The sequence below is a fragment of the Bos indicus x Bos taurus genome, chromosome 13 (assembly GCF_003369695.1).
Source record: "Bos indicus x Bos taurus breed Angus x Brahman F1 hybrid chromosome 13, Bos_hybrid_MaternalHap_v2.0, whole genome shotgun sequence".
NCBI lineage: Eukaryota > Metazoa > Chordata > Mammalia > Artiodactyla > Bovidae > Bos > Bos indicus x Bos taurus.
Genome location: NC_040088.1, coordinates 30833052 through 30845878, shown reverse-complemented (window position 1 = coordinate 30845878; position 12827 = coordinate 30833052). Strand labels below are relative to the sequence as shown.

At 44.1% G+C, this 12827-nt stretch overlaps 1 protein-coding gene across 1 annotated transcript in view; it reads right to left on the bottom strand.

The window, feature by feature from the left end:
- Window positions 1-4892: 4892 nt before the first annotated feature.
- The window catches only part of TMC2 (transmembrane channel like 2), a 77107-nt gene continuing 69172 nt past the window's right edge, over window positions 4893-12827 (bottom strand). Inside the window, exons 16-18 of the mRNA XM_027559283.1 lie at window positions 10830-10908; window positions 9109-9220; window positions 4893-6394 (exon numbers count right to left, since the gene is read on the bottom strand). Of these exons, the coding sequence (XP_027415084.1) occupies window positions 6177-6394; window positions 9109-9220; window positions 10830-10908 (409 nt within the window). The 3' untranslated portion in view covers window positions 4893-6176. The remainder of the gene's footprint in view (window positions 6395-9108; window positions 9221-10829; window positions 10909-12827) is intronic.

The following is a 12827-nucleotide window of genomic DNA, read 5'->3' as shown; positions in this document are numbered from 1 at the left end:
GTAAAAGTTTTAAAAAGTCAATGCTGTTTGTGTTCATGACCTGAGCCTGAGGATGTTTGATCTTACCCAGGCCTATGATGATATCTGTTGCTTATTGAGCACTTAATCTGATGCTTGGCACTTAGTCTTATATGTGTCAGCTTGTTGAATCTTCACAACAGAATCTGGAGGTCCCCGTGCACCTGTCCTTAGGTTGCTGCTGCTGCGTCGCTTCAGTCGTGTCCGACTCTGTGCGACCCCATAGATGGCAGCCCACCAGGCTCATCCATCCATGGGATTTTCCAGGCAAGAGTACTGGAGTGGGTTGCCGTTGCCTTCTCCGGTCCTTAGGTTAATTCCTGATATATTTTGATTTATTTCTAGTGTCATATATGCTTTGTATTTGTGCTGTTTTTTGTTTCTTTGTCCCCTGTCCTTTTTCTTAGAGGCACTAGTAACCTAAGATCACTTTATTTTTAATGTTTTAGTAACGTATTTTTTCTTTTTTTATTGAGGTATAGTTGATTTACAGTGTTGTGTTAGTTTCAGGTATATAGCAAAGTGACTCATGTATATATATATTTCAGATTCTTTTCCATTAGAGTTTATTAGAAGATATTGAATGTAGTCTCCTGTGCTATACAGTAGATTCTTATTTATAGCACTGTGTATCTGAGGCTCCAATACTTTGGCCACCTGATGTGAAGAGCCGACTCATTGGGAAAGACCCTGATGCTGGGAAAGATTGAGGGCAGGAGGAGAAGGGGATGACAGAGAATGAGATGGTTAGATGGCATCACTGATTCAATAGACATGAATCTGTGCAAACTCCTAGAGATAGTGAAGGACAAGAGAAGCCTGGCGTGCTGCAGCCCATGGGGTTGCAAAGAATCAGACATGACTTAGCAACTGAACAACAACTTATCTGTTAATTGCAAACTTCTAATTTATCCCCCCTTCTCCTTTGGTAATTATAAATTTGTTTTCTATGTGAGTCTTGTTTCATAGAGAGGTTTATCTGCATAATAATTTTTTAGATTTCACATATAAATGATATAATAATATGATACTTGTCTTTCTCTGTCTTAGTGTGATAATCTCTAGGTCCATCCATGTTACTGCAAATGGCATTATTTCATTTTTTATGGCTGAGTAATATTCCATTATATAGATAGATAGGTGTGTGTGTGTACTGGCTCCTTGTATTGGGAGCATGGAGTCTTAGCTATTGGACTACCAGATAAGTCCCTACCATATCTTTATCCATTTATCTGTTGATAGACCTTTAGGTTGCTTCTGTGTCTTGACTGTTGAAAATAGTGCTGCTATGAACAGTGAGGTTCATGTACCTTTTGGAATTAGAGTTTTTGTCTTTTCTGAATATATGCCAGGAGTGGGATTGCTTGATCATATGGTAACTCTCTAGTTTTTAAAGGAACCTCTCCATAGTGGCTGCACCAGTTTGTATTCCCAAAAATATTTCAGGAGGGTTCCTTTTTCTCTATACTCTCTCCATCATTTATTATTTGTAGACTTTGATAATGGTCATTCTGACAAGTGTGAGGTGATACCTCATTGTAATTTTGATTTGCATTTTTGTAATAATTAGTGATGTTGAACATCTTTTCATGTGCCTGTTGGTCATCTGTATGTCATTTTTGGAGAAATGTCTATTTAGGTCTTCTGCCCATTTTTTGGTTAAATAGTTTTTTTTTTCTTTTTTTCTTGATATTGAGCTGTATGCACTGTTTTGGTATTTTGGAAATTAATCTGTTGCTGACTGCATTGTTTGCAAACATTTTCTCCCATTCTGTAGGTTATCTTTTCATTTTGTTTATGATTTCCCCTGTTATGCAAAAGCTTTTAAGCTTACTTAGGTCCCATTTGCATATTTCTGCTTTTGTTTGCATATCTCTAGGAGATGAACCCAAAAAACTATTCCTGTGATTTATGTTAAAGAGTGTTTTGCCTATGTTTTCCTTTAGGGGTTTTATAGTATCTGGTCTTACATTTAGGTCTTTAATCTATTTTGAGTTTATTTTTGTATGTGGTATTAGAGAATGTTCTAGTTTCATTCTTTTACATACAGTGGTCCAGTTTTCCCAGCACCATTTCTTGAAGAGGCAGTCTTTTCTCCGCTGTGTATTCTTGCCGTCTTTGTTGTGATTAATTGGCCGTAAGAGCAGGGGTTGCTTCTGGACTGTCTGTCCTGTTCCACTGACGTGTGTGTCCGTTTTTGTGCCAGTACTGTACTGCTTTGATTATTGTAGCTTTGGAGTTTATTTTGAATTCAGATTCTTCCACCCCTGTTCTTCTTCAAGATTGTTTTGGCTAGTCAGGGTCTTTTTGTTTTTTTCCATGCAAGTTAAATTTTGGTTTTGTTCCAGTTCTGTGAAAAATGCCTCTGGTAATTTGATAGAAACTGCACTGAACCTGTAGATTGTCTTGGGTAATATGGTCATTTTAACAATATTGATCCTTCCAATCCAAGAACACTGTAGATCTTTCCATCTGTTTGTGTCATCTTTAATTTCTTTCATCAGCATCTTATAGTTTTTTGGAGTACAGGTTTTTGCCTCTTTAGGTAGGTTTATGCCTAGGCATTTTATTCATTTTGATGTGATTGTAAATAACCTAAGGTCACTTTAAATTAAATTTTCCATTTGAACTTTTAAAATATTTTTTTGTTTGTTTATTTGGCTGGGCTGAGTCTTGGTTGAGGCACATGGGATCTTCAGTCTTTGTTTCAGCATACAGGATCTTTATTTGCAGTATGTTGGATCTAGTTCCCCAATCAGGGATCAAACCCAGGCCCCCTGCATTGGGAGCATGGAGTCTTAGCCACTGGACCACCAGGGAAGTCCCCTTGAGTTTTTCTGACACACAGCTGGTATGGGGATTTTTGATTCTCTGTGTGAGGGGGGTCTTGTGATATAATTTCTCAAAGGAGACTTTTCGTCTTCCACTTTCTGCTGAGGTCAAAATAGACCAATGTCCCTTTCTGCATGGCAGGTTTATTCCTTATTGTCCCTTTTACAGCATATGGAACTTTGGTGCCCCAGCTTTGGGTGGGCTCTACAAAGCGTATCTGAATTGAGGGTCACCAGTGTAGTGGGTGCTGTTGGTACCCTGCCTAGGTTCCTGCTGGCTGGTGCATCACTTCCAGTTTCTGTGAGTATCTGAGTCATGGGGCAATCAGGTGTCCCCCTCGATCTGCAGCAGGAGTGTGTTTTTACTTATATGCTTCTTTGTATAATGGACCTGTTTATGGACATTAACCATGTAGATTCTTAGAAATGAAAGAATCAGCCTTCAAAAATAGTGTCTGACAGAAAATTTCAGTGTCTGTTTCATTTCCCTCCAGTAAGGAATGTGCAGAGAAACTAAGCTAATATCGGTAAGATAACAGTTATAGTTCTCTGGATAAACTATTAAATAGACTTGCTAGTTCAATCAGGCTTTCCTGGTGGCTCAGACGGTAAAGAATTTGCCTGCAATGCAGGAGACCTGCATTTGATTCCTGTGTCAGGAAGATTCCCCTGGAGAAGGAAATGGCTATCCACTCTAGTGAAAAGCAGAGATAGCGCTTTGCCAACAAAGGTCTGTATAGTCAAAGCTGTGGTTTTTCCAGTAGTCGTGTACAGATGTGAGAGTTGGATCATAAAGAAAGCTGTGTGCCTAAGAATTGATGCTTTCAAACTGTGGTGCTTGAGAAGACTCTTGAGAGCCCCTTGGACAGCAAAGAATCAAAGCAGTCAGTGCTAAAGGAAAACAGCCCTGAATAATCATTGGAAGGACTGATGCTGAAGCTGAAGCTTCAGTTCTTTGGCCACCTGATGCAAAGAGCCAGCTCACTGGAAAAGAGCCTGACGCTGGGAAAGATTGTGGGCAGGAGGAGAAGGGGGTGACAGAGGATGAGGTGGTTGGATGGCATCACCGACTTAATGAACATGAGTTTGAGCAAACTCTGGGAGATCGTGAAGGAGAGGGAAGCCTGGTGTGCTGAAGTCCATGGGGTCACAGAGAATGGGGCACCACTTAGTGATTGAACAGCAACAAAATTCAAATCATTCTTAGGTGAATTGAGGAAAGAAAGGAAAGAGGGAAGGATGGAAGGGTGCTCTTCATGCTTGATGATCCCTAGGCTGATAACTGAAGCTTTAAGATGGAATGAGCTGGAAGATCAGCCCTGAGAAGGCAGAGATGAAACTCCCCTCACACCGTTTTCTAATGAAATGTCCCAGCTATAAAGTCACACCAGATGAACATCCCTTCTCTCTTACCCATGCCTTCTTCCTCTACCCATCTCCCTAGATCATTAGAAGTTTCCTTTTGCTTGATGATCCCAGGATCCACCATTAACGAATCCACTGATGGATCTTTCAGAAAAGCTTCAGTGTTTTCATGACAGAGATCTGGTAACCATTTAAATTAAGAAACCTGTTAAAATGTGTCCAAAAATTCTTTGACCACTCTTCATTCAAGAGCTGGAGCCTAATTTCCATCTCTGAGTGTAAGCTAGACTTAGTGACTCTGTTCTAATGAACAGAAACTGGTGGAGTTGACAGTGTAACTTTTGAGAACAGGTTATAAGAGGTGTGGCTTCCTCCTTGCTGTCAGATCACTGGGGGGAAGTGAGCTGCTGTGTGTGAGGATACCTAAGCAGCCCTATGGAGAGGTCAGTGTAGAGAGTAAGCAAGTCTGTGGATGGCCAGCAAGGATCCCTCCTGCTAGGAGCCACGAGTGAGCTACTTGTGAATGTATCTTCCAGCTCCTGACAAATGTTCTGATGACTGAAGCCCTGCCTCAGATTGTGACTGCAATGTGCAGAACCAGAATTTCCTGGTGAAGCCAATCCCAAATTCTTGACCCACAGAAACTGTGAGATAACAAACGTATACTGTTTTAAGCTGTTAAGTTTGGGCGATAATTTATTATGTAACAATAGATAACATACATTCCTTCACATAAAGTTATGTGTCATCAGAGCAGGATAATTTGTATTTGTGGTGGGTGAGTAGGGATATTGGTCAGCCTTGGAAGCCTGAGGGTAACCCTCTGGGAGTCCTGGACTGAGACTGGCACCCTGCTGATACTTGTCCCATGCTGGCAAGGCCTCCTCAGTGGTCTGGCCTCCAGGGCTGATGCCCCCACAAGACTTCTGCACAGAACCAGGATGTGAAATGCAGGATGTGATCACCAGAGACAAGGCTCTGCACTGTACTCTTTGCAGAACTCCGCCCCCTCTCCCCCCCCAAACCCTTTATAGTAAACAATCATTCATTTTAGTATTTTTTGCATGAGAAAGATTTTTCTGCCCTGAGCAGTATTTTGTTTCCTTCACCAGGTCTTCCCTGATGGCTCAGAATGTAAATAATTCATCTACAATGCAGGAGGCCCAGGTTTGATTTCTGGGTCAGGAAGATCCTCTGGAGAAGGAAATGGCAACCCACTCCAGTATTCTTGCCTGGAGAATTCCATGGACAGAGAAGCCTGGTGGGCCACAGTCCATGGGGTCTTGAGTCAGACACGACTGAGTGACTAACACTCTCAGTTAGGTCAGAGGAACCATGCTGCTCTCTCTTTGCCTTGCTGCCAGGGAGGCTCCAGTGCCCTTTTGATGCTTGATGGCATCAGCTCTCCTCCAGCTGGTTTCTGGAGAATCACCATCTTCCCACTCACCAAGGCTGGACTTCATTTTACTTTTATTTTCATTGGCTTCTTGAACCTTTTGTTTACACTGCATCACCCCCTTTGGAAGGAAGTGGTTGGTGGTCAGGAACATGTGTCCCTCTGCAACCTGTTACCAGTTGGTGGAGCTGGTAGAAACCTGTCCCCAAGTGGGCTCCATGCAAAAAGTCTATGATGGTGATCATGGCCCTGCACCTGCTCCCGAGTCTGGAGCTGAGGGAATCTGCTGTGAGTGCAGGGTCCAGAGCTGCCTGAGCCAAGACTCTGGGATGGATAGTTAGTGGGGGGAAGGCTCAGCTCTCCTAAGAGGTGGATGAAGCCATCGTCCTCTTTTGGTAGCTAACAAGAGCCTGAGACTGAGTAATCAAAGTTCCCACGTTCAGTGAGAGTAGAGAGAACATGCATGTGTACTAGAGAAGAGAGGAAGAGAGACTGATTTGGGGGGTGGGGTGAGTTGGTGGGGTCTGAGGATCAGCCCCAGGACCATGCTCCATTAGTCCCAGCTGTCAGTGGGGTGGTCTCCAGGCCCGCTTTCCAGAGGTTGACCTCCAAGGATGAGCCTGAGGCCGGGCTTGGCCAGAGTCTGGTCTGACACCAGGGGCCCGAGATACAGGGAGGTGCTGGGAGGCAGGCAGCACAGTCTTGCCGGCAGAACTGGAGGCCCCAGGGCCCTGCGCCTTCTGGTCCAGGGTCAGGCTTTGGCTAGCAGAGTGATGGGCAGTCCCTGGAAATGAACAAGACAAGAATGAGGATATAGGAGATTTCCCTACAGTGTCCTGGTGTGGAATTGGAGTTCTTGGAAGCTGCCCCGTGCTTTAGGTGGATTCCAGTCCTATTTGGTGATGTGAGAATGGTTGAATCACCCTTTGGGCACCTGGGGGCACCTTGGCCCATTCTTGGTATAAACAGCTGTGTTGGAGGAGTGTGATCTGCTGGATAGAGAGCTAGATTTTGAATGCTGGCCTTAAGCTAGACTCTCTGAGCCTGGTTTTGTTGAGAATAAAATTGGAGCTATAATAACAGCTCACAAATGGCTACCAGGGTCAAATATGATGATAGAAAGGGTTGTGGAAACTGGATCAACCCCAGGACAGTGCCTTGCTAGTCAGATCCATTTCCAGCCCTTTGACCTACTTGTTTCCTTCCTTTCCCTAACTCCGAGTTGGGGAAAATTACTGGCTTGTTCTTCACCAAACCCAGTTCCAGGACGGAAATAGACTAAATTTCCATTGTGGATAGTATGGCCTGTGGCTGAAGTCCAGGCTTTGATGGGCACTGTATCCATGTGTGACCTCTAGGCTCCTCCCACTCCCAGCCTGATGCAGGTATAGTCACAGGATGAACAGAGCCAGGCTTCCCCACATCACTACTTGGGAGGAGAGTGGCCATCAAGTGGAAATACCCAATTTGGGCTTTATAGAGTGAGAAATTTTTATTGTGTTTGAGTCATTAGCTGTTTTAGGCCTGCTTGTTAGAGCAGTGTCATATTAGTGAATACTTCAAGAAAGAGAGGGCTTCCCTGGTGGCTCAGATGGTAAAGAATCTGTAGTGTGGGAGACCCAGGTTCAATCCCTGGATTGGGAAGATTCTCTGGAGAAGGAAATGACAAGAGAAGTTAAATGAAGGCAGCAATAGCTGCTGTTGGGAGTTTTCCAGGTGAAAGTTTAACACTCCTCAGTTTCCCCCAACATCCTAGTCCCACTGATGTGTTCTGATAGCCCATTCATTAAAAAAAAAAAAAAAAAATCAAACACTGCAATATTGATTTAATTAGCATAAAATCAAAAGAGCTTCAGATCTGTAATAAAAAATTCAAATTTGGAGAGGAGCAAACTTTAGAACAGCAGCCAGTAAAGAAAGTAGAGGAAGGGAGTGGATAAGGGGCACAGGAACCTTGGTACTATGGGGCCATGAAGGGACCACTGTCAAACCAACGTTAGTTTCTTGCTTTCTCATGGAAAATGTTTTATAAACCTATTTTTTCTCTTCCATTGATGTTCAAATACATGCATTCCATTTTTTGTCTTTTTTTTTGTTGGTGATACAGCAACATAATATCGCATTTATTCCATTTCCTACCCCTTGTGAAAAAAATCAGGTGAACTCAAACACTTTCTTCAGCTCCATGATAAATACCAACCACTCGCTCTGTGGCATTTCATCTCTGAACCAGCCTTCCGAGCTGTGGACGGACTGCAGCTGATCTTGCTAAGAGGGCTGTAGCTTTGAAATGCCTTCCATACATTTTTGAGACTCACCAGGAATAGGTTCTGTGTTCACACAGACTTCTTGTCCTCTTTTTGCAACCCCCACTTGTTCATGGCTTATTTTAATAACCTGTTGCTATTCCAATATCAATGAGCATTTGCTAGGAATATCCACACAGGTGCCCTTTTTCCTCCTGACTTGCTTCTACAGTCACTCTCTGCACTATTGCATCTGGGGAACTGAGGGTTTTCACCTTCGGGGAAATACCACTGTGGGATTAGATTCTTGGTTTTGTTTCCTGAAGTCTTGCCTATACGTTATAAAGGCATCAAATAAATGGCAAGTAATTTCCGTACTATAAATTCTAACTCCTAAACTCTCAGCCATTTCTTGTGCATCTCATTGAGTTCCCACATGAAAGGTCAAAATTGCTGCATGCTGATACTTAAATTTTGATACAGGGACAATCCTTGGAAAACAAGAACAGCTCAGAGACGGTCTCCTTCAGTTTGCTTTCCTCACTGCCGAAGCAGAGGTGGTCTGTGATGACTCCCCTCTGAAGCTCTGTCACAACTTTGGAATGTGTGTGGCCCTTCCTCACCATGTAATTCTAGCTGTTCTAGTGCTTCTTGTCTTTTAAGAGAAAATGAATTGGTTCTGGTGGGAGTAGCAGCAGCTAGATACAAATGTCCCTATTTCTTCTCTTAAAAAAAATGCTCAAAACAGCGCAGAAAACAAGTAGCTCCTCCATCCCTGGCAGCTGCCAACCTCAGGGCATCTTAAAGGGATATGGGTGGGACACCAGGCATGCTCTTACAGTGGTTTAAGTAGCCAGATACTAAGAGGATATGACATGGGAAATGATGGATCTGGAGTGAGATGAAGGCAAAGTCACTTCAGAAATGAAGAACGATCACCATAGAAAATGTGGCAAGAGACTCAGGATAGAAATGAGGGAAACAACCCTGGTTATTTCCCCATTTTACAGACATTCCTCCTCCTACTGGTTCCAGGAAGTCTGTAAGCACTTCGCATGCATAATCCCACCTCATTTGCACCACCCTGTGAGGTTACCTATGATTTACTCTTGCTTCTATTTGCCCAACTTCATACAGCTAGTTAGTAGTTGTTAGAATTCTGACTTCAGTCCCACATGCATCTGATTTCATAGCATTTGCTCTTTTCACTTTCCATGTCGCCTTGTAAAAATCATCGTGAAATAGAATATACCTTCTTTGGTGAGCTGGGTGTCATTTTTGGAGTTGTTTTTATCCGTGTCCTCTGAATCTCTGGCTGTGGCTCTGCCTTTGACAGATTTATGGCTCTTTTCAACTTCACGGAGCTGCAGAGAAAAAATGAATGGTTGGTCCTGGCCAGGGAAATGGGTGTTTTGAGTTTCGGACCCCAGGATGGTGAGATCCAGAGGGGAGCCACCTTAAATCACTGGTTCTTGTTCTCACCACTGGTCAGAGAGGGCACCCCAGGACTCAGGTTTGCATAGCATTTGAAGGAACATCTGGCTAGGGGAAGACACCCTCAGCCAATCCTGTATTTCAGTGGTTTTCTACACCTGGGCAGGAGGACAGTGAGAGTGGCAGAAGGAAGTGTGGGTGGGGAACTGGCAGCGAGGCTGACGAGATTAGTTCCAGAAGAGAGGGTGAGAAAGCAAGGACAGGGCTTAGGGAGGGTTGGGGTCCAGCTTTTTCCACATTAAAGAGGTGGGGGTGGGTGTTGTGAGAGCAGGAGAGGAGTCAGGGTGTCATGGGATGTTGAGAGAGGCTGTGCTTGTGTGGAGGGGACTTACAGAGGCTCCTTAGGCCATGGGGCACAAGCACTATGTCATTCTGACAATGCTGTTTTCTTTAGTATTTCTAGTACTCGTTTTGAAGAAGGAATTCATAGGGCCTGGACTCCATCTTAGGCCTGTTCATGCTGATCATGCTCGGCCACCTTTCCAATGGACTCTGAACTCTGTGTTTAGTGCCTATGAAAACAACAACCGAAGGATAAGGCCCCTCCAGACTGGGGAACCTTGAAGATCGTATCTAGGTTACTCATCGCCTAAGAGTAAACATCCACTAATCACCCCTTCCTCCGGACAGGCCATAAATTTTTCCGTATCAATCGGAGTGTAACCTTGGGTTTATTGATTATTGGCTAATTGTTTGACTGTTTGAGCACGTGAGCACATAGTATGTGAATGATGGGGTTATTGGGATTGTATTTTCCTTGGTTTATGTAAGTCTCAAGGAATTTGGAGTGGTGGGTTCAGACACGTACACATGGGGTACAAAAGATTTTCACAAATGCTGGTCGGGGTCCTTGGCTAAGAGGAGACTCTGCCTTGGGCCCGCCGGTGTAATAAACTGCACTCCACTATCTGCATTGTCCTTCTGAGTGAGTATGTTTCCTGGAACGTGTGGCTACAACAGTTTTAATCAGTAGGAGTTATTGTGGGTACTAGTTTTATTATGTTTGAACACCGGTTTAACCCATTGACTTTTTCCTGTTCTTTAGCAACTGCTCAAAATCTAAGTCGTTACTGTTGAAAGAAAGTGAAGTGGTTCAGTCATGTCCGACTCTTTGCGACCCTATGGACTATTGCGTGCCAGGCTCCTCCATCCGTGGGATTTTTCAGGCAAGAATACTGGAGTGGGTGGCTATTTCCTTCTCCAGGGTATTGTCTCAACCCAGGGATCAAACCCCAGTCTCCCGCATTGCACCCAGACTTTACCATCTGACCCACCAGGGGATTACTATTATGTATTCCCAAATACCCTCAGAATATAAATGGGTGTCACTGAATCTCTCAAGGCTGCTTCCTACCATACAGATAACTTGGGGTTTGGTTTAGGAGAAGGCCTTTAAAGAATACAACTTGGCTCAAAAGGTGAATTAGCAAAAGCCAAAAACACAACATTTTGTTTAATGAAAACTCCCGACAGACTTACCGCTTGGATTTTCTTTCTCAGCTGGGCATTTGCTCGAGAAAGGCTTTTGGAAACTGAGTTCAAGTAGTAGATGGCCAGGCTGCAAGAGAAAAGAATGCTCCAGGGGTACTGTGATCTTGGAAGATGATGAGAGCTGGACACCTTACCTAGGAATCATAGCTGGCTTCCGGGAATAGGTGACCTACTTTGCCTCTGGGCAGGGTGGTGGGAAGTCTAACCATCCTAAGTTCCCTGCCTAGTATCAAGAAGGTCTTAGATATCCCTGTTCTCTCTATTTTATTGAACACATTTTTAGTTCTCTGAGTGTTTAATAAAGGTTAGCTAGAGGAATCATTCCCCTTCTTGGAAATCTGAAGAGGCAGGGCAGAGGCAGTGTTTCTTGTCTGCAGGAGCAGCCTGGGTACCAGGCTCTGTGCCATGTGGATCCCACTCCACATCTCCATGGTTTTGCTGAAACCCCGTAAGAAGAAATGATGACTTCCATCTTTAAGGGTCAGCATCCCGGAATGCAGAGAGTTAAGTCATTTGCCCAAGGCCATCTTATCTGTTAGCACTTGTCAGAGGCCAAATTTGATGCCAAAGCCCTTTCCACAGTCTTCACATGCAGAGGGAGGAGAGAGAGGTGCTAGGTGACCTGCTCCAAGTTTGCCTAGAAACACAAGTGCATAGACCCTGAAGACCCTCCCTCAGGGTACATGGACAGAAATGTCTGTCCTGGACTTGTGGTTTTCAGAGGCCAGCCCCCGCTGGCTGACTGGGTGTCCTTAAAGCTGTAGCCTGGTTTCTCTTTCATGGGACCTGGGATTTGGGGTTATGACCTGGATGTACCACTTGAGAGTGAGGGGCCACAAAAGCCTGGGATGCCTCCTGGACTAGGTGCTCTGCCAGCTTGTCCTTATCTGTTTCTTTTCTTCCTGCATTTCAAGCCTCAGCTGCCCAGCTTGGGTCATCTGATCCTTGCCCTGGGGCCACTGTGAGTCACTTCAGCGGGGTCCAAGAGCTCTCTTGCAGGCAGAAGGGAGGAACTACTTTGCCTTTGGCAGAGTATAGGTCAGAGGTGTCCTGTGAGCCTCCTAAAGCAAAGACTCAGAGGACTATGGGTGATGAGAGGCCAAAGGGAGGACAAGTGAAGGGACCACCATCTGTCGGGAAGGCGCGCAGCCTGCTCTCCTAATTCACAGCGCATTCTTTAGGGAGGAGCTGGAGATGAGAGATGATAAAATGCTCCTCGGTAGCTGTTTCTTTTGAGGCTGTTTCCAAGCTTAGCGTTTCCCTGTGCAGCCTGCAAGGTCGGGTTTGGCATTTGGGTTGCAGCATTTCCTCAGGTGGTGGTCACGACCATGTCAACCTTCCCTCACATTCAGACTAGATGCAGAGGATATTTGAAATCAAGGATGTAAGGAAATATACCTATTTTGGAGAGCAATTCAGCACTGTCTACAAAGATTGAAGAAACACATACCTATGACCCAGCCATTCCACTTCTGGAAGTCTGTTTTAGAGAAAACTCTGTGTACAAGGAAACATATATAAGGAGAGCATTTGCAATAGCAGAAGAGTGGAAACAACCTATCTCTATGCAGAGAAATGGGTAAATTATGGTTTATTCATACAACTGATAAAAGCAGTTTTCACATATTAAGGTTTGGGGAAGTCACTCTGGCTTAAAAAGGAGTTAACTTGAATTTTATGCTAACTGAAATAGCCCGTTTGTGGCCTATGAAACATACACTGTACATCTGCTTTCTTTCTTTGTTTTCTCCTCTTGGCTTATAGGATCTCAGTTCTTGACCCGAGATTGAGCCAGGGCAGTGAAAGTCCAGTGTTAACTACTAGGCCACCAGGGGATTCCTAGATCAGCTTTAATTATGAAAGAAAAGGGTGCATTGACTAGACGTAAAGAATGTCCATGTGAAAAACAAAGATTAAATGTCTCCTTTCCTAGGATTTCAATTCCAGTCCTTCTTCAATGATAAGACTCTCTTCCCAGGTGCCAAG